Here is a 22,463-nt window from a genome sequence, read left to right on the forward strand (position 1 = left end):
TTTCCATTGATGTTCTTTCAGACAAGCTCCACCAACATGGACTCCCAGCGGTTATAAATAATTATTTGCACAACCTTTTGTCAGAGAAACGCATGCATTTTTCACATGGCGATTTGGCAACAACCAGAATTAGCTACATGGGTCTCCCGCAAGGCTCATGCCTCAGTCCGCTCCTCTATAATTTTTACGTGAATGACATTGACAGCTGTCTAGTAACCCCATGTACACTAAGACAATTGGCAGATGATGGCGTGGTTTCAGTTACTGGATCCAAAGCTATTGATCTGCAAAAACCATTGCAAGATACCTTAGATAAATTGTCCGTTTGGGCTGTTCATCTTGGTATCGAATTCTCTGCGGAGAAAACAGAGCTGGTCGTCTTTTCAAAAAAGCATGATCCCGCGCAACTTCAGCTTCATATGATGGGAAGAATAATCGAACAGGTTTTGATTTTCAAATACCTCGGGGTGTGGTTTGATTCCAAATGCACGTGGGGAGGACACATTAGGTATCTGATAACGAAATGCCAACAAAGAGTAAATTTTCTTCGAACAATAACAGGGTCTTGGTGGGGTGCTCATCCGCAAGATCTAATAAAATTGTATCAGACAACGATACTTTCAGTGATGGAATATGGATGCGTTTGTTTTCGTTCCGCTGCAAATTCTCATATTATCAAACTCGAGCGAATTCAGTACCGTTGTTTGCGAATTGCTTTAGGCTGCATGCATTCGACACATACAATGAGTCTTGAAGTTCTGGCGGGAGTTCTTCCATTAAAAGATCGATTTTGGGAGCTTTCATCACGCCTGCTAATAAGATGTGATGTGCTGAATCCCATGGTAATTAATAATTTCGAACGACTAGTCGAGCTTCGATCTCAAACAAAATTCATGACAGTATATTTTAACCATATGTCACAGGAAATCAACCCTTCAAGATATATTCCTATCCGTGTCAGCCTCCTAAATGTACCTGACTCAACTTTATTTTTCGACACATCCATGCAGCGCGAAGTGCGTGGAATCCCGGACCACCTACGCTCTATGGAAATCCCAAAAATATTTTCAAGTAAGTTCAGGCATATTAACTCTGAGAAAATGTTTTACACGGACGGATCGCGAATGGAAGAAGCGACAGGGTTTGGTATGTTCAACAATAATGTTTCGGCCTCATTCAAGCTTCAAGAACCTGCATCTGTTTATATAGCAGAGTTAGCAGCAGTTCATTATAGCTTGAATGTAATCGTCACATTATCTCCAAACCATTATTTCCTCTTCACAGATAGTCTGAGTGCAATTGAAGCCATTCGCTCAAACGCTGCTGGCAAAAATGAACCGTTTTTCTTGGGTAAAATAAAACAGTGTCTGAACGACATATTGAATAATAATTATCTAATCACAATAGTTTGGGTTCCGGCTCATTGCTCCATTCCAGGCAATGAAAGAGCCGATATTTTAGCCAAACGTGGTGCTATTGAGGGTGAAATTTATGAGAGACCGATTGCTTTCAACGAATTCTATAGCGCGTCTCGCCAAAGAACACTTGCCAGCTGGCAAGCTTCTTGGGATAAAGATGATCTGGGTCGGTGGATGCACTCAATTATTCCTAAAATATCGACAAAGGCATGGTTCAGGGGACTGGATGTGAGTAGAGATTTCATTCGTGTGATGTCCAGACTCATGTCCAATCACTACACGTTAGATGCACATCTCCTTCGAATTGGACTTTCCGAGACTAATCATTGTGCTTGCGGCGAAGGTTACCGCGATATTGACCATGTTGTTTGGACATGCGTGGAGTTTCGTGATGTCAGATCTCAACTAATAAATTCCTTGCGTACCCAAGGTAGACTATCCAATGTCCCAGTTCGCGACATTCTTGCTTGTCGTGACCTTCCATACATGAAACTTCTTTATCATTTCATTAAATCCATTGGAGTTCCAATTTAAATTTTATTTTATGTTAAACTGTTTTCTCTTCCATGAGTTCAACCAATAGCCAACTATAGGATATTGAATATAAGTGGTGAACTGATACAAACAATCCTGAAATAGTTATAAGATCATGTACAAAATAAATGTATTTTATTTAATGTAATTTAAAATAGCAACTCGCTTGATAAAAACAGTGTTTAGATTAACTAATGAGTACCAACATACTAATATGATATTCGAAATGTATTAGGTTTAAACTACTATGTATTGTGGATGCCACGGCGAAGAAAAACTTATGTATATTGCCTATGAAATAAACGTATTTATGAAAAAAAAAAAATAATGTCGGTTTTCTGAGATCGGCATAGTATACAACCTAAAATCTGAAGAAAAACCAGTATGAGCGTGCATTAATGATGCTATTGAAGACCGAAATCGTTGTGAAATGACCCTACATGAAGCACATGAGCATCGATACTATGGAGCAATTCCAGGAATGAGTAGACGTAAAAGTGATAAAATCAGAATCGACCTTCTCCTATTTGGATGAAACTTTGCACATGGCTTCAGTATGGCGAACCATAAGTTTTGAACCGATGGAGAGGTCAATCCGACTCACGACTGACTTTTAAAAAGGGCGTATGTATTTTTGCATTTCACAAAAATTACCTTTTTCAAATCGTAGTAACTCGGAAACCGTTCATTGTACAAAAATGGCGTTCAAGAAGAAGTTGTAGGGACTCGATTGGGCACTCTAAAAAAAATCTACTCTACTCTGAAAAATTTTTTTGATTTTTTTCTCAATAATTACAAAATAATCCGAAAAAAATTTTAAAAAAATATCAGAGTTTTTTGACAATTTTTATTTTAAAGCTGTTATTAAAACCTACAAATTGATGGTTACCCAACCGTGCTGTTTGAAAAATGAAGAAGTTACAGCTTTTTCAATGAAAAACGCCATAAGAAAACTGATGCCATTTGTTCTTTATGACCAAAGCCGTTTGTATTGGTGTTAAGAGCAACGCAAGACAATCGTTCGATTGTCGGATCGAAGGCTGGTTTCCCTGGTTTTTGAATAATAAGAAGTCTTTTGTATTCGAACGGTTGATTCGCAACATTAAACTGACGAAGCCGAACCACAGCCTTTCGTCTATTTCGTCTGTGTAAACGAGAATGGGACTTTTCATTCGTACGAATGTTGTTCGACACTAAACATTCTAGCGTTTCGCATATGGGGCTGTCCATAAAAGACGTCACACTTTTTTTGACGATTTTTTACTCCCCCTCCCCCCTTTGTCACAAATTGTCACAGAAGCAAAGACCCCCCACTCCCCCTATGTCACATGTCACGAATTCAAAATAAATAAAATTCATCTCAATACATTCAATATAAATGACAAACCATATAAATATGAGGGAAAAATCGATATAGATATATTATTGTTTTAGGTAAAGAATAATATTTCCTTAGTGTAGCATACAGGGCTGAGAAAATAAAGACCAAAACCTCATCAAAACGAGATCACTGCCGGAGAATCTTTTCATTATCAGTTGATCAGTGAATATTAAATCACATCGATCAATATCGGTACTGCTTTTCCGTCACACAATGGGTAGTGATTTTGAGCTAAAATGATTCTTAATTTATGTAAGTTGAATCATTGGATGATTCGATAAGCTTTGATGTTGGTGGAGGAAAATCACATTTGATCAAGATAAGACATGACATGATCTACGTCTGAAATCGTTGATCTCCCGCCCTTTTTCAAATGGAGTACAATTGAATAAACTGCATCAGAATCAGATAAGAGAAATTCTTATGATATACTATTATCAATGCTAGAAAATCAAATTACTGAAAAAATTGTCAGTGCATAACTTAAGTTAAACCGTTGGAAGGCATCTTTTTCTTTTTTACTCATATTTGGCAAAATTTATTAATTTCGCTAATTTACTCGCTCCTCCGTGCACTTTTGCTGATCACAACAGAAATGATTTCCTGCATCACTCATTTCCGAATTTACAAGAAGAAGCTTTTACATCAACAAATACACGTTTTCCTATAGAATGTAAACGTTTATTGTGGAGTTTTTTCAGGAAATAGGGTAAAGCAGGAATATAATTAGGTATTTCAAAAATGGCTCATTGAAAATATTGGACGTCACATTCCAAAAACCTACCCCCCTCCCCCCTGTCACAAAAGGTCACGTTTTATGAAACACCCCCCTCCCCCTTGCGGCGTGACGTCTTTTATGGACAGCCCCTATGGTTATTCACAAGAATTGAAGTGATTTCATTTTACAATTTGCAATTCGAGTTTACAGTTTGCAATTCGAAGAGCGAGGATCGACACGAGTGGTACGATCTTCCGATCGTACGAAGTTCGTACAGCTTTTCGGCTTCCCTGACGATGTTGATAATGTGACACACAACTTTGAGAAGATGATGGAAACATGCGTCGGACTGAAAGCCGAATATTGATAGACGGTAACGACATCAAGGTGGTTGACGAGTTCGCATATTCGAGCTCACTGGTGAGACGGCTTTCGGATCTGGCTTAAAATAATTTAAAATTATCTCATTTTAAAAACAATTTATTATGTCTCCTTTCATCACAAACAATCTTCATTGCTCGCGGGCCTACTCCCAAACCGGTGTTCCTAGTTCTTTGCACAGCTGCTCTGTTACACTCAACTTGTGTCTTGTAAAATTATTGCATCTTGATTAAACTTTGTATCGATTATAACGACATGTACAGGAATTTGTTTAAATGTTGCATTCGAGGGTGAAGAGGGGAGACCGGGTTATCGACAACGCGTAGCTCTATAGGTCCGGGACAGGAAAATTTTTGTTATAGAATTGTAATGAAAAATGTTTCCCATTTCTTTGCGTCTGGTTTCACTATAATGTTTCCTGTTTGTTTTGCTACAAATTGAATAGTTTAGAAATATATGTTGCAAGTTTACTGCAATTTTCTATTTTTTTTATTAATAATCTTTTTTTATTGTTAATTTGTTTTTGTGTATATGGAAATTGTGAACGCCCTTAGTTTATCCAAATCTAGGTACGTTTCGATATCTTCTTTAGTGTTGGAATTGATGTTTACTTCTATTGCTCTAGTTTTATAGAAAACAAAAAAAAACTATGACACAAAGTTTTTTTCAGAATTTAATACAAAAGATGTAAAACGCATTACAATAAACAACTAATATACGGAATTAGTGTAATGTATAATACAATAAAGCTTTGAATGCACGTTCAATATGGAAATCAAGTTGGTTTTGTTTTCAATGTGTCTTGTAGCATTGTGTCATTGTAAAAAATACTCTTTGAATCTCCAGAGTTTCCATTATCTAGCTAACTCTAGATATCATGATCCATTCAAGGTTGCTGTCTCAGGCATTCCTTAAAACTTTGGACTACAAATTAAAAAAAAAAACTTAACTAATGAGGATCGTGTTCGGTTTTGCAAAATGTGCGAATGTTCCTTTGATCTAGAGGCCTAAAGTTATGGAGTGACTTAAGAACGGTTAGGATAGATTTGGAATGATTTCCACAAATTAAAGTGTATATAGTATCTTGGTTCTAATTCAAACTGTGTTCCTACGGCACGCGATGATCAGTCGATTGTTCGGGCAAAAAACAACGTGATTCTATTGATAGATAACGAAAAAACTTATACATCGCGTTTCCGGTTTTGAAGCAAACGAACTTTAAAGTCTGGATTAAACTTTGTCACAATCGGGTCTGAGAAAAAAAAACACTTGAAACAGAATGAGATTGCGCCGAATGTCTATTTACTGTATAGTGACTTCGAAAAATAAATGCAATCAATAGGTTATCTGAGTATCTCTGACTATTGCCTATTGCTACAGTATGTGAAATAGTATTACTGATTTGTATTTTCGGTTATACAATGATTCCGGATGTAAATTTTATGCAACTCGTGGTATCGCATTTTCTATTTGATCCAAATTTAACTCTTCAGTTGTTGACGCAAACATTTTATCGATTATAATTCATTTTAGATATATAAAATAGTTTTCGATATTTTGTATTAGTTTTTCTACTTTGTTTCCCAGAATTTATTTTCTTTCTACTAGTTTGATCGATTAATTTAGTACACGCTACTCAACGAAAATTCTTCCATGAAAATAAATTATCTACATCAAGTTTGTCGTTCCAATTCGCCTTGGATCCAATGATTGCGTTCTGCATGTCCAATGTTGTTTGAGTACGGGTTTGTTTTAATATTTCTCTTTCTATAACTAACGTGCTTTTGGCAAAGAAAATGGAAAAGAATTTTTACACAACATCAAAACGAGAAGTGGAAATTATGCTATTACATCCCTTAATTTATTACTAATTACCTACAGACAGCTTGTAGAACAATACTTTTCGCGATTCTTCAATTTACATTCAAATACACAGGTTTCCTCAATTGCCAATAAAATTATATACACAGGTTCAACTAGAATCAACGAATATGCTAAAAAATTCTTAATTTATAAAAGACTATCATATCGTTCCTGCATTCTGACTGCATTTTTATCTTCATTATATTACTGGATGCAATCCAAAAGGGTCAGAGACTGGCTGCATGTACTATGCGATATTTAAATAAGAACAATTTTCACATTTGATTGGAACTAACTCCTAAATGTATTGGTGAATCCTAGACAACGGTGCCATTCGTTCGTGTGCCGAATTCATTTTACGAGTACGTATCCTTTGTTACGAACGCGATATATTTAATATATCTATCAAAAACTGTTGGTACTCATTCGTTCGCAATTTTCCATTTTTTATGCACAGAGTAGTCGAAACAATTAGCGACCTGCGTACGTTTGAATTGCTCACTGAATACTTCTAATACACTTTCTAGCAGTTGGTCTGCTTTCTCTTCGATTAAATCCTCACAGCTACTAGTTGCACATGTTGGTACTGTCCGTGTATGCGTCGGAGTACGGTTATCGTTCTACTAGTAGCTAGCCTCGTGACCAGCCACTACATACAGATCATGACCTTCCTCGCTGGATCCTTCCATCGTGTCACTTCGCATAATGCGACTTTGCAGCATGACGATGCGACTAAAATGAAAAACACTTTTTACTTTTGCGAATTAGGTGATCGACTTCTTGCTTCTTGATTTAAATTTCAGAAATGTAGTCATCTTATTCAAAACTCAGTACTTCCTTATCCTTATAGTTTCCTTATATCACATTTTGGTGAGGAAAGGGTTCCAATCAGCTTTACAGCCCTGTCCAAAATGTGTTCCCTCCCCGTTAGTTTGTATCAGGCCGAATTAGCGCATGCGCGCCATATAAACGCCTCTTTCAATATGAGGAAATTATATTATTACCCAAAAGTTTTTATTATTTATTCATGTTGGTTTTCTTACCTTTGGTCATAGTTTATATTCTGTTCTACCTTAATTCCAGTGGTTCTATTCAACTGTGTTTCGTAAGTGTCTTTTGTTGTCATTCTATTTTATTTCCATTCCGTATTTTTGCTGATATGTTATTTTATTTCCTTAAATGTAAAAGTTAGTTCTATGTATTTTTTTTCTTACCCATGTTCCATTTTGTATCTATGATAGTGTCAATTAAATCATTTTCCATTTTTTCAGCTCCACATCCACATTTTTGTATTGTTTCTGCTATTCTTGAATTTATTATTCTTTATTCCGGATTTCTTATTCGGAAATAGTTCAATACTGCTGCTTTAGCGAAGCAAAATGCTCCAATTTCATGTTACTCCTGAAGTTAATCTCTCAAACAGGGACAACAGATCTCACTATAACTAATGGTTCTCGTATATGAAATGACTAATGAATTTGAGATAAATGGGGAGTACCGTTACACAATTTCTATCTCTTCTAATGGTCGATCGTTAGTCCTGAGCTGAAACGGTGGCCTTTATTACCCATACACTTACTCTTACATTTCACTCACACATCATCTCACCCATCAGGTCCCAAACGATACATCCTCACAATACAAACTAAATGAACATCGTTCGACAGCTATCAGTGGTTTGCTCATTAGTTAAATCAGTATTATTTCGTTCTATTCTTCAATATTCTATCTTATTCCACAGTAATCCATTGTGCACAAACCACCAATAAACGTCAAATATGGACTCTATTTACCGTTCATTTGTTGTCATCGTTTGAAACCCAATTGGGATACGTTCACTCCACTTAATTTCCACTTCACATTGGTAATAAGGGCCGGTAGTATGAAAATAAAACATAAAAAAGAGCTCAGTTAAGCCCTGCCGGCATCTCCATTTTTTTTGCAACACCGCCAAGCCCACCAACCAATGGGAGGGATATTATTGTAAACTCAGTTCTTGAACCGAAAATATACAAACAAATATTCACAATTTCATTTTTTCATGATTGCAATGTAATGCAATGTAATTATATGTAATATATGTAATGTGATTGAAAAATTCACTGCTCCGAAACTATTGATCTTTCCACTCTGAAACTTTGATTGAGATTGAGTTAAAACCCTAAGACTTCTTTTTTCTACTAAAAAAAGAAAAAATTAGGCCCAAGTTTGAATTTTTTCCATTTGTTTATAAATTTTTAACTTTTTTCATTAAATAAACTATAAAGGTTGCTTCATGGGATCGCTTATTTGAAAGCTAAGAAAAAGACGTACAATTCATGTCTTGGGCAAATTTTTGTATCTTTATCAGATTTTACAGTATAGGCCAGGGGTTCCCAAAGTGGTCGACCCTTGGGGTCGATATCCTTTTTGCGGGGGTCGACGTAAACGAAAACTGACTATGGGGGTCGACGAGGTCTAGAAATCGACCCGCTATTTTTTATATAAGGTGTTATTTGAAATACTCATGCTAAAAAAGTAATGTTTTTTTACCATCCGCGAAAATTGGTAAGTATTTTACATCAATATTAAAAATGCAAGAAAAATTAATTTTCAAAGGAATTTGTGAATGGGGGTCTGAGGCCTAAGTTAATTTTGGTAAAGGGGTCCATGACTCAAAATAGTTTGGAGACCTTTGATTTAAACGGGTAGATTTACCGTAGCCCCGAAATCACTCATCAATGATGTGAAGAACATTTACTTTGTTACTGAAGGTAAGACAAAAAGAGTTGGTTGGATTCGTAAGTCGAAGAACTCACGCGCATACCTTACTGTCATATGACGGAAAATTCCATTTGACTTCATGTTGGGTTAGAATTAATTTTACTTATTCCGACTGTAATTTGCATTTGCTAGCAAGTGCGACTGTATGAATTAATATGCTTCATTTACCAGTCAAGCAAATGTGTGCTTGTATGACCCAGTCGATTAGGGGCGTACTTTATGATTCTATAATTCTCGGTTCAAGCCACCGCTCTCGCTATCAGTTTTTAGTGTATTTTATTTCATTGAATTTCATGTTATGGAATTTTCAAACAACACAACATTTCATGTTCGTGCCAAAAGTCAAAAGTTGAAAGTCGAAAGTCGAAAGTCGAAAGTCGAAAGTCGAAAGTCGAAAGTCGAAAGTCGAAAGTCAAAAGTCAAAAGTCAAAAGTCAAAAGTCAAAAGTCAAAAGTCAAAAGTCAAAAGTCAAAAGTCAAAAGTCAAAAGTCAAAAGTCAAAAGTCAAAAGTCAAAAGTCAAAAGTCAAAAGTCAAAAGTCAAAAGTCAAAAGTCAAAAGTCAAAAGTCAAAAGACGAAAGTCGAAAGTCGAAAGTCGAAAGTCGAAAGTCGAAAGTCGAAAGTCGAAAGTCAAAAGTCAAAAGTCAAAAGTCAAAAGTCAAAAGTCAAAAGTCAAAAGTCAAAAGTCAAAAGTCAAAAGTCAAAAGTCAAAAGTCAAAAGTCAAAAGTCAAAAGACGAAAGTCGAAAGTCGAAAGTCGAAAGTCGAAAGTCGAAAGTCGAAAGTCGAAAGTCGAAAGTCGAAAGTCGAAAGTCGAAAGTCGAAAGTCAAAAGTCAAAAGTCAAAAGTCAAAAGTCAAAAGTCAAAAGTCAAAAGTCAAAAGTCAAAAGTCAAAAGTCAAAAGTCAAAAGTCAAAAGTCGAAAGTCGAAAGTCGAAAGTCGAAAGTCGAAAGTCGAAAGTCGAAAGTCGAAAGTCGAAAGTCGAAAGTCAAAAGTCAAAAGTCAAAAGTCAAAAGTCAAAAGTCAAAAGTCAAAAGTCAAAAGTCAAAAGTCAAAAGTCAAAAGTCAAAAGTCAAAAGTCAAAAGTCAAAAGTCAAAAGTCAAAAGTCAAAAGTCAAAAGTCAAAAGTCAAAAGTCAAAAGTCAAAAGTCAAAAGTCAAAAGTCAAAAGTCAAAAGTCACAAAAGTCACAAAAGTCTCAGAAGTCAAAAGTCCAGAAGTTAAAAGTCACAAGTCACAAAAATCCAAAGTCAAGAGTCGGTTCCGGTATTGTAGGGCTCAACGAGACGAAGCAAAATACGCCAAAATTCTGAAAATTTTGCTCATAACTATTCGATTTATAGATTTAGAAACGTTTGGTCAAACGAGTTGACTTCGCCTATTCACTTCTCCGGTTTCTGACTTCGGAAGTATAAGAAAAGTTTGTATTTATGTCGCCATCATTTAAACCAGAAGTTCCCAAAGTGGTCGATATAGACCCCATGGGGTCGATACCTTTTTTGCGGGGGTTGTTATTTTAAATATTCACCCTGAAAAAGTAGTGTTTATTTGACCATCCGCGAAAATTGGCCAGTAAGTTTAATAAAAAAAAATTGGTAAGTATTTTACATCAATATTAAAAAAGCAAGAAATTTTATTTGGAATTTGTGAAAGGGGGTCTGAGGCCTAAGTTAATTTTAGTAAAGCGATCCATGACCCAAAATAGTTTGGGGATCCCTGGTATAGACTGTTGAAAAAAGGCTCTTTTTTTGTAAACGCGAAACTTCAAAAAATCATATCTCGAAAATTCCACATACCATATTGAAATAAAAAAATACGTTTTTACCGAAAAAAAGTCAGATGAAAAAAAAATTTGGGTGGCTAATTTTGTGTGGTATGTCCCATATGTATGTCAGAATCTAACGGAGAAAACAGATTGAAACAAAGACAGGACTCCTAACCATGGAACTTGTTTTTACTAATCAACTATCCTGCATATGAGAGCACATGGAGAGATAGTTCAATTGATTAGAAGAACCAAGCATTCTTCGCTGTACTTGGTCACCTCTTGGCATGTCAATTTTCCAGTCTGTTTTCCCCGTTAAATACTGATCATATTTGGAACTAGATCAAGACGGCTCTACCAAAGACTAAAACACAAATCGTTAAATATATATGGGTTTGTCTGCTTTTATTTGACAATCCGAACCGGGTCAGTCGAAATCTAGTACCACATTGTTAGGATCTCGATCACGTGGGCGAAAGCGATACCAAATGCCATAGTCCAGTCGAATTGACTTGAGAAATAATCGTTTCGAGCAACTCAATTTGAGATGTTAAATGGTAGAGTGCTTTGCGTAAAAATGTCAATTTCAAGAATTTGTTTTTTTCATAAGCCTCTTTATATTGGTTTTATAGTGAAATTTTCTAGTTTACAGACCATGGGAGTCTGTAACCAAATAAACCATTGATAGTCGCATAAATGATTTGCTTAATTTTATCCAAATCCAACTACCGGTACATTTTTTTCCAAAATTTAAATCATCGTAGAGAATCTTTGAAAAAATGTATGTCTTATTAGTGTATGGTTGAATGAACCGAATGTCACTACGCCGGTATCCAGCTTTCGGTTCCGCAAGTACCGATTTACACTAACTTAAACACAAATGTAACTTTTCTAAGCTTTTCTAAATTGTACTATATATTTCAGGGAATTTTTGCTGTAATATATAAAAGAAAATTAATAATATGAGAAAGGCGGCATTACACAACTAGGTGGATTAGAACAGTTTTTTTTTGTTTAGTGCGTAAAGGGAAACTGACATTGATAGTCAACTTCCATGGGTGACCGAGCAACCCGCAAAAACCATTCCAAAAATTGTGCTTATTTATTGGAGTTACTTACTTGTCACTGCCGATCAGTTCGTAAATCCGACTGGTGTCGGTAATCTCTTGAGTAATCTCACCGTTCCTCAAAGACCTGCCCTGCATTCCGTTCTTGTGAAACACTAACACACTATCGGTTAGACAAACTAAAGCAAGAAAAAAGAAAGTTCATTTAACGCACACACACACTTGAAAAATTTAATTTTACCTATAGTATTGATATTGAAATTGAATTCCAAGCGAGAAATATATTTCTTACTCTGCTTCGGAAATCCAAGAACATCTACAATTTGTACGACATTATCGTAACACACAAGAATAGCATCCCTCTCAAGCTGTGAAACCAACAAAGTTTATGTTAGTTATAGTTTATCAAAAACACTGCCGCAAGCATTCACCTGATGTACTTTGATTGGCCGCAAAGTGTCTCGCCTGTTGATTACCGTCGCCATCCCGTCCATATCTTCAGCATTGGAATTGAACCAACTTGAAGCTAAAAATCGAAGAGATATAAGCAAGCCAAAATTCGACAACGAAACCCGCACAACTTACTGTTATTCGTGTTGATCAAATCCAACTTCAAACTATCATTCGGTCCTCTCCTGACGTTCACGCAGACGATCGGATACTCCAGTTCAGGCGTAATAATCATCTCGAATACGTTGGAATTAACGCCGTAGTACTGCAGGTTACCAGACGGCCAGTCACACTGTTTCAATAGCATAAATTTGTTCAGTGGATCGTACCTAAGTGAAACGTAAATTTAAGCAAATATTTTTCCACAACTCCACAAAACATCGACTTTTACCATTGCATCAGAAAGATGCCACTCTGCAGCGAACCGCACAGGTACTTGTACCCGTTATACGGATTTCGCGTCACGCAGCACTGCGTGCAACCTTTGGTGTCCGGCACCTTGGTCGTGAGAGCAAACTTGCGCGGCACCAGTTTCTCCGGAATCTTTTTCATATGCAGCGAGAATCGATGCGTTTGCTTGGAATGTAACGCCATCAGATCGTGTCGGTACAGTTGCGAGGTTTTTCCCGACAGTGACATCAGAATGTCCTTTATTACGTACAGCCATACGGTCCGCCGCGGGAACAGCTGCTCGATGGCGGCGTCATGAAGTTCGTTCATATTCAGATTGAATATACCCTCCTCGGCACCGATCAGCAAATGCTGATCGCGCGTGTCCGGATGAATCCACGAGGCGGTACAGTGGATGTGTAGCGGACAGTCGTTGAAGACCTTGGAGAAACAGGCACCCATGTGAACTTTCGGTGTCGGCGGTAATCCATTGGAAACCGGCCGAGGAGGTGTGTGACGCCGGCTGCGATGACTGCGCTTTGGTGGTACCGGTGGTGTGTTGTTCAGCAGGTCTGGTTGAGTTTCTACCAAAACAAAACAAAAAATAATCACTCAAGCATAAAAAATTAACTTCGCATCAGTTGAACTTACCATTTTCATTACTACCGTCGCCATCGCTCAAACTTCGCTGCCTGGAAGACTTTTCCAAATCATTGAACAGCCCCGTCAGCTGATCCATCGATCTCCGTTTACCTTGCGTCTCATCCTCGCAGGACCCATTTTGCTGGAATTGGTAGTGCTCTATCAATACTTTTTTTTTCGCTACCGAATCCCAAATCGTCCCCGTTACTTACCGAGTTCAACTTGTCGAACCGTGCATTCAGGTTATCGATATCCGCATAGCTGAGTGTGGAATCGTCTCGCCCGTTATTGTCGTAACTCTCGCCACCAGGACCGTCGCCGACCACCAGCGGTTCGCTTGGGAGGTTCGACAGCGGCAACGTTCGCCTGAAAGAAAAAAAGCGCCGGAATTCGCCGGCCATCAGTGAGCGGAATGTGAGTTCGCCGCTCCGGGAGCGGAGAAATCAACCGATGACGATGCTTTCCGAAAACTAAAGCCGGAAAAGGGGAATGATGATGTACCGAGTATTAGCCGAAGATTAACGAGAAGCAAACCACCAAAAACACTAAAATAGATCGAGGATTATACGCTACAGATTAGTGAGATAACGCGCGTGTTTTGGGTGCTCGGTAAATGTACGATTAGAGAAGTAGTTTGGCAAAGCAAATAAAATCAAACTTATCAAAGTACGATTTCGAGTAGTCCAATTCGGTTGATGCATTCATTCGGGAGGCTTACCGTTGACGATTGTATCCTGTTTAGTCTAGAGCCATCGTTTCTGGAAAATTGTATAACCTGAGGATTTGTCTTTGTTAACATAGGACTACAATTTTGATTCCAATACTCTTTTATTCATTATTATTCATTCATGACACCCATTTTACCTTCATAATTTTTTACCCATTTTTCGATAGGAGAAAGTAGGGAATTTGGAACCATCGGGGTTTTCGAACCACTATCTGTCCTATCTGTCAATTTCCGACATCGTTCTATACGAAACTTCGGTCACTGTAGTCTTTAAGTTTCATCTTATTCTTTCATTGGCAGTCGAGTCGACCGGACGTGTTTTGTGTTTTTTGTGTGATAATCAGATGATTTTTGAGTTTCCATAAATGGAAGAAAATCACTGTGTTCTAACTCACTACTTACACTGTGAAAAAGTGGTTTGCATGACACTTGATTCTTAGACTCATGAGTAGAACATAACATATCTTTTGGGAATTTCGAACCACTACGTATTTTTATGATTTTCTTTGCGTTTACGGTATGATGTTTTAAACCGTTATTGCACATTTGAGGGTTCAATATTATCCGACTTTGGCTAGACCGGTCCCCAGATTACGGTTTCAAAGTTAGCGAAAATGTTGGTGGAAAGCTCCAAAATGGGAATAACTTTATTTTACTCACATGGAAAAATCAATTTCCATAAACTCAAATGCAAATAAAAGGACTCGTACCCCCATACAAAATAATTGAATTCTATCCGCGTCTGACTTCCGGTTCTGAAATTACAGGGTGCCGAGTTTAAAAAATTACAAGCCATCGTAGTAAATGACGATTCCAAAAATCGTAAACAATGTTCTAAGTTGAAATCCAAATTATTCCAATTTATATGTTAGTGGACCGTTTTTGGTTATACTGATCAGGTTCTGGAAGTATCACAAATAATTATCAAAAACTCCAAAACGGAACTCACTTCGACACGACACGTCGAAAGCGGTGGCATACAAATCTGTTACCGCCTCGTTCAACCGGTCTACTCAAGGTTAGGTGTGTTTATCTTAGTTCGGTACATTTAGCTTAGGAACATAGTAGTTTTTTCTTTGAAAATTTACATGCTCAGTGGAGGAAAACTTTCCATAGTTCTTTGGGAATATTTGAAGAATTTATCCTTTGTTTACAACTGTTCTAAATTCTTGAATTGTGAACTTGAATTGCGAACCCTAAATGAAGGAACTGAGTTATATTCCTAAATCTAGTTCCTGAATCCAAGTTCCGATTTTTGTTCCAGCATGTAGAAATAAATTCTGAAACTGAATTTAGGAATTAAATTCAATAACTGAATTCAGAAATACAATTATGAAAACAAATGCAGAAAATTAATTCTGGTTCAGAAATCAGTTCCAACTTCAGGTTTGGAGTTCAGATCTAAAATATAGTTTCAGAACCAGAGATGCCAGGTAAAAATTCAAATATCTGCAGACAGGGTTTCAAAAGTCTGTAAATGTGAAAAAAAATCTGCAGTCAGCAAGCATGCGTTGCTGGCAGCAATTTCTCTATTAAGTATGACACGCAAAACTGATTTGGCGAGCAAAAAAAAAAGATCGCGGCTGTTTCAAAAGTCTGTAAAATTGGACGAAAGTTTGCGAAAAACTCGATTTTCAAAAGTCTGCATTTACAGACAAATCTGCATATTTGGCATCTCTGTTCAGAACCCAAATCTAAAAGTACATCGAAAAGAATCTTTCGACGTGAAAATTTCATAAGGGCACATGAACCAATGAGGGTTTTCTTTGTTTACTTTCTTTTCTGTTAATAACACCTAAATTTTGACGTTCACTTACCAAATTTGTATATAGAATAAAAGAAAATATCTCCAGCTTTGTAATAGTATCATACATGTAACGAACAATTGCGTAATAACGCAGATATAATCGAAAGAGAAAGTAAACAAAGAGAATCTGTCATTTGTTTTAATGCCCTTTTAAAATGTTCACGTCGCTTTTTTTATTAGTTTTCTTCAATTTAAGGGGGTGGTAGGGTATAAATGATGAAAAAAATACTTATTTTTGCAATTTTTTTCAGAACTATCGTTCAACAAAACAATCTCAAATATTTAGCATAATACAGGGCATTATTCGAACAACATTTTGCAATTTTTTCGTGGAAAAATATTGAGAAATAAGTCGGTGAAGAAGTATTTTTGAGAACACATCTTGAAAATCATGATTTGCGGTGTCCACTGTATCTCAGCGCAGACTAATCAGAAGTTAACAAATCAAAGCAGCATAGTTAGAATAGAAGTTTTTCTCCAGTTCGCTTTCACATATCATCCAAGTCAGTCGATAAAACAAAACCGCTTACGTTCGGGACAGAAGAAACCAAGTACAGTATTGTGTAGTGAACAATAGAACAACCTCGAAATGAGTGAACCAAACGAAAAAAAGCTACCGCCGACACGAAAGAATACAATTGTTGTTGACTTCAGGCAGTGCAAAATTCGACCTTCGATACGAGAACTTGAAGGTTTGCTTAAGGAGCAAATGCATCTTGACATTAAACGTGTGCATTTACATCAATGCAATAAGACAAATAATGTTACTTACATCCAGTTTTATAAAGAGTTGGATGCAATTCAATTCGCAAAAGACAATAACATTGTGCACTATGTGGAGCTCGAGAACATTAAGTACAACATTCCAGTATATATGGAAGATAGTGCTATAGAAGTGCATGTGCATGATCTTCCCTCAAGCGTCAACGATTCTTATATTCGCAAAATCATGCCCCAATACGGAGAGATTCTCTCTATCGAAAAAAAGCGGAAGAACTTTTTTCCCGGTATTCTAAATAGCGTACGTTTGTTACGCATGCGCTTGAGGAGGCCTATACCTTCTTATGTGACATTCGGTCAGGATACAAGAATCCCGTGCAAATCACTTGTTACCTTAGACAATCATATGGCCACATGTCAATATTGCCAAAAAGCTGTTCACTACGGTAAGCCATGTGATAAACCGGACAAGGAGACAACTATACCAAAGGACAACGGTGCTTCCTTCACACCAACCCCAAGCAACCCCAGTACACCTGTGACAGTCACCAACAACAGGGAAGTATCCCCTTCAACGAAACCATCCAACGTATCCCCTATAGAGCAAAGTACACCAGCTGCAATTAACAGCTTACCATCTAACCAACCAGCAACTGCAAACAATGTACAACAAGGCGCATCTACAGCAACTAGCAACGAAAAGAAGACGGAAATCGACAACAATACTATCGATGCGGCAATGGATGACGAGACGAACCACGAACGAAGTGCCCCTCAATCCTCGCAGGAGGAAAATGGAAGCTCCTCTCCACCTAGAAAAAAGGTGACAACGAGATCAAACTCAAAAAAAATTATTCAAAAAATAGGCCACGTAAAGCTGGTACGCAAATAGAGCTGAATAAAAATATCTTTTAAATAAATAGACGTTTTTCTAGACCCCAACGTTTCTGTTTGATTTTTTTTTTGATTTTTTGGCGTTCTTAAAAGCGAGAACTATGATTTTTTACGAAAAAATCCACCATTTTGTAGCTATAAAACCTCCCCAAAGTAACAAACAACAAAAAGGAAAACGTTGGGGTCTGGTTTTTTATATGAAAAAGTGTGGACTTTCAAAACCTGCTTACGAGAAAAACGCGCCTAAAGTTTTTTCTCTATAAAATCAATGGAAACAATTTGTTACTCAAGGAAACCCTGAGATTTTACCATTTTCAAAAAATCATATTTTTCCTTTAATAATTTGTTATAATAAAACATTTCAAGAATGTTTTGTCAAATTTTTAAGTTAGTCGAAGCAGAATTCTTGGGCCTGTGTGCCGAGTTCTTACTTCTTCGCAGTATGAGATAAGCAAAGATAAAGGCCCATAACTTACTGAGTTTTGTTCCGAAAGGCTTAAAAATTTCACAGAATATTCTTGAAATGTTTTACTGTTTTAAATTACGCATGTACATTTTACCATGAGAAAGCTCTTTTCAAACAGGGTTCCGCGTTCCGCTCACAGTCGATCAAAAACAACAACGTATTGATGATTCAGAGTAGCCTTTGGCTATTTTGACAAGTAATAAATCAGATTTTTTTCACCGATATGTGACAATGGATGGAACATGGATCCACTACTTCACTCCGAAACCAAACCGATCATCTTCTGAGTAGACTGCATCCGGTGAACCACGTCCAAAGGCACATGTCGACCTGATATGTCGAAGAAATAACCACTGAATCGATTACAACGATTTAATTAAACGAATTATCCTTCAAATTACGCCCTCATTTACCAGATTTAGCATCCACTGACCTACTGACTATTTGCTTATCTCAAAATAAACGCTCGCCAATAAGAAATTCAACTCAAATGAGGAAGCAATTGCTAGGTGTGAAACCTATTTTAAGGCAAAAGATAAATCCTTCTACTAGTCACACGACTTATTAAAAGATGTGTTATACGAGATAACGAATATTGAAGTAGGTCAAATAAGGTTACATGTCATTTCGCCGACGATCATTAGTCGACTACAAAACAACAATAAATACTAAAAGTTGTAACAATACGAAAAAGTTATCATATCTCGGTTGATTTTTCATTAGGGCGTATAAGCAAGTGACAGTTTCTCTATAATCACTCTCTCTTTCGATTATTGTGATGTGATTAAAAGGATTTTCTTTGATATCACTATTCTGCTTGAAAGTCGAAAGTTTCGGGTATCATTTCATGCAAAGAGTTGAGTGATAAACGTGGAAACCGCCTGGTAATTAATAGAAGAGAAAGTAAATGAGAAACTGTCACTTGCTTATACGCCTTTTTGAAAAATTAACGAAGATATGATACTATTGACCATAAAAAAACTAAGTAAAAGTAAATTACAGAATCATCAGAATTATTTTGATATTCGTTAAATGAATAATTGTAATTCGTCTGAATTATTTTTATATTTTATGCCAATTGATTTATGCCAAATGACCTTTATGCCTATTGACCGTATGCCTAACGACCGTCGGCGAAGTGACCGTACACCGGCAAATAAGCCTTTCAGTATTGCTTCAAAAGCATAATTTGCTCTGTGGCTTAACGTGGTCGTTAAACAATGAAAAAATTATTTATTTTTTGATACTGGATCTCATTGTTATCTCTTCCTTGAAGGAGAGACGTTTTCATTCATATCCAGTGATTGAAGGGGGAACAGTGATTCGCTATTCACGCTCCCGTCCATTGGTTCGGTGTCACTGTTGGTGGCGGAATCAGCGTTATTGCTCATGTTTGTTCAGGCGTTGGGTGCGTTGTTAGCAGTAGCTGGCGTACCTTGTTCTATATAGGGCACAACTGGTTTCGTTGAGGATGTTTCATTGTTGTTGATGGCTGTCAAAAATGTACTGGGGTTGTTTAGGGTTGGTGTGAAGGAAGCATCGTTGTCCTTTGATATAGTTGTATTCTTACCCAGTTTATCACATGGCTGTAACCATCTGTGATTGTCATAGGTAACAGGTGATTTACACAAAATCGTTGGCCGAAAATTACATAAGAAGGTATAGACTTTTTCAAGCGCATGCCAAACAAATTACGCCATTTAGAATACCGGCAAAAGGCTCTTTAACACTCCTTTTTCGATGGAAAGAATTTCTCCCTACTGTGACATATTTCTGCGAATATACTTCTATAGCATCATCTTCCATAAACATACACTGGTATGTTGTACTTGATATTTTCATGCTCCAGGTAATGCACAATGTTATTGTCTTTTGCGAATCGAAATACTTCTCAGTCTTTATAAAAACTGAATGTAAACAATATTATTTGGCTTATTGCATTGAAGCTTGTTTAAGATTAAAATGCATTTGCTACCTAAGCAAACCTTCAAGTTCTCCTATCGAAGGTCGAATTTTGCACTACCTGAAGTCAACAATAATTGTATTGTTGCGTAGTGGCGGCGATACCTTTTATTCGTTCGGTATACTCATCCCGAAATCGTTCTATTGTTCCCCACATAATACTGTACTTGGTATCAGCCGTCGCAAATGTAAGCGGTTTTGTTTTATCGACTGACTTGGATGAGATTTGAAAGCGAACTGATGATGTAAACTTGGAATGTCATCGTCAAGAATGTGATGACAGGCCACAACTGCAAATCGCTTGTCGAATCATAACCTTGAATCGTCCCGGCACATTTCCACGCGTAGTCGCAATGTAGAACTTCTGACCGGGCAGCCGCTTAAAACCAAGTTAGAATTCTGCTTCATGAGCCGGATCATTTTGACAGAAATGTTGAGAACATTGTTTTCAATAAAATGAACTGGAAAAATAATGTCTGTACATTACGAACTTTTGACCACCGTGTACTTTGTGGAACTGCTCCGTCATGGAGCTAGCCTGAAATGTGAAAGAATATTCAAGAAAAGATTTCCGATTCAAGTAATCAAAATTTTACGTTATTTCTATTTACAACACTTACCCGCGGTACCGTATTGATAATCTAGACACCGATTCTAGGAATGTTTAATCTTTGATTTATTATATGAATCAGTGATTCGAAATACTTCGACATCCATCATGATAAATTCCGTATCATGTTGACAATCCAAACGAAATTAGTTTGCAAACATATGTCCCATGTAAGACATGAAGACTGATAAATATGAGGATGTGATCTCAAATAGTCATGCTGCGGTGAAAAAAACATTGTTTTTCTTCACTTTACCCATTTTCCCGTCCAGGTGTATTTCGTCGCAATGGCTCTCAACCGAAAAACAACGATACAATCGCCTAACGATGGCCGTTATGAGTTGCTAGTGAGTTGGTGAGTGAAGTTATGTGACTTAATAGATGCATTAGTGTTACTTGGATTAGTATCGCTATGGGATGTTCGGGCGGGTAACGTGAGTCTCGTCGGCGAGATCGTAACATTCAAGGTGGTTGGTGTATGCGTGGATGGGTGGGAGCACGAAATTTCCGAAGACGAAATGAGATACAGAATGAAGAAAAATACACATCTGTTTGGGTGTTTTGATTTGATTTGATTTGAGTAGTTTACCTTAACTTCAACTCCTCGTCTATATAATGCAATAGACTCCTAGAAAAAAAAGAGAGAGAACGAACAGATGGAATGGATTCGAATGGATTAGCAAGCAGATTTTTTTTTTCTAAATCAATGACGAAACTGATTTGTTGCTGCGAAGATGTACTCGTGAAGGAATGATTTGATTCACTGAAGCCACAGCTCGTGAGTGAACGTAAGGACTTAGGATCAAGATTTACTTGTGGTGGTGCTCTATTGCTAGCTGTGAGTATGCAATTTGTCAGTGTCAGTGATAAGCGTTGTAAGTGTTTGGCTTATGTTCTCACGTGTAAAATGTGTCAGTTTAATTAGGCAATACATTATTCAGTTCGATCCCGTTTGGAAACTACCTCATTCGTGTGTGCAACAGTTATCTTAAAATTATTGCCGTTAAAATGAAAAAAAAAGAAACATGTTCTAACGGGCCTTGTTAACGGAAATCAATTATTGCAATACTTAGAACGATAATTTTTTTTAGCGAGAATGCAGTCAGATTTGCACTGGACACCTCGAATACTCACATATCACTTGGTAGGGTTTCTGGACTAGATGATCGCTCTCTCTCCAATGAGGGTTCTGCAAAGGAAAAAAAACGAAAATTAATCCGAATTTACCGGAAATCTAACTCCATCCGCTAAGCTATACTTACTACACAAATACACCGGACTAGGCGAATGCAGCTTACTCGTAATTCTTTGTGGTCCAATGGCGACCGCCTAAAAACGACATACCATACCGTAATCATCGAGTGAAACGGCATACAAACTCAACCACTTACCCCTTCTTCCTCGAAATCGTGATAGAAGTAGCTCTGGTGCGGACTGTGATACTTTTGCAGCAGTTCCATCGCCAACCGGATGGACATCTCGGACTGGAAGAAGGCATGCTGCAGCAATCGTTCGGCCGTCGGTCGCTTCTTGGGGTTTTTCGTTAGGGCAACCTTAAGGAAGGAATGGAAATTCGGACTCCACCGGTCCTTGTCTTTGAGTGTCGGCGGTTTGAAGCCACTCTTGGACATAAGGAAAAGGGCCCGCATCGGGTGTAGATCGAACATGGGCGGCTGCAGCTCTGCTAGTTCTACGAATGGGAATGTCCGCTAACAACAGTTGATCAACCGTAAATAAAAAACAAATTTGTTACCAATAGCAGTTATACCGCAAGCCCAAATATCACACAGGTGGTTGTAGCCACCTTTTCGTTCGACAGCTGCCACCTCCGGTGCCATCCAGTACGGTGTACCTAAAAGGAAAAACCAAAACCACAAAATTATTTTCGACCATAGCCGCGACTTTGGC

The 22,463-nt window shown here is 37.4% G+C and overlaps 1 protein-coding gene across 3 annotated transcripts in view; it reads right to left on the bottom strand.

Moving 5' to 3' along the window:
- Positions 1-4,510: 4,510 nt before the first annotated feature.
- LOC131434563 (mitogen-activated protein kinase kinase kinase kinase 3) overlaps positions 4,511-22,463 on the bottom strand; it is a 31,379-nt gene continuing 13,426 nt past the window's right edge. For 2 of the 3 annotated variants that reach the window (XM_058601388.1, XM_058601390.1), the window contains exons 3-15: positions 22,309-22,407; positions 21,947-22,245; positions 21,818-21,884; positions 21,690-21,744; positions 21,145-21,183; positions 13,582-13,735; positions 13,379-13,511; positions 12,729-13,311; positions 12,473-12,666; positions 12,319-12,413; positions 12,129-12,255; positions 11,940-12,066; positions 4,511-7,027 (exon numbers count right to left, since the gene is read on the bottom strand). In XM_058601388.1, the coding sequence (XP_058457371.1) occupies positions 6,919-7,027; positions 11,940-12,066; positions 12,129-12,255; positions 12,319-12,413; positions 12,473-12,666; positions 12,729-13,311; positions 13,379-13,511; positions 13,582-13,735; positions 21,145-21,183; positions 21,690-21,744; positions 21,818-21,884; positions 21,947-22,245; positions 22,309-22,407 (2,081 nt within the window). In that variant the 3' untranslated portion in view covers positions 4,511-6,918. The remainder of the gene's footprint in view (positions 7,028-11,939; positions 12,067-12,128; positions 12,256-12,318; positions 12,414-12,472; positions 12,667-12,728; positions 13,312-13,378; positions 13,512-13,581; positions 13,736-21,144; positions 21,184-21,689; positions 21,745-21,817; positions 21,885-21,946; positions 22,246-22,308; positions 22,408-22,463) is intronic. The other variant, XM_058601389.1, reaches the window with a different exon arrangement.

Source organism: Malaya genurostris, chromosome 3, assembly GCF_030247185.1.
Source record: "Malaya genurostris strain Urasoe2022 chromosome 3, Malgen_1.1, whole genome shotgun sequence".
Classification (NCBI taxonomy): Eukaryota; Metazoa; Arthropoda; class Insecta; order Diptera; family Culicidae; genus Malaya; species Malaya genurostris.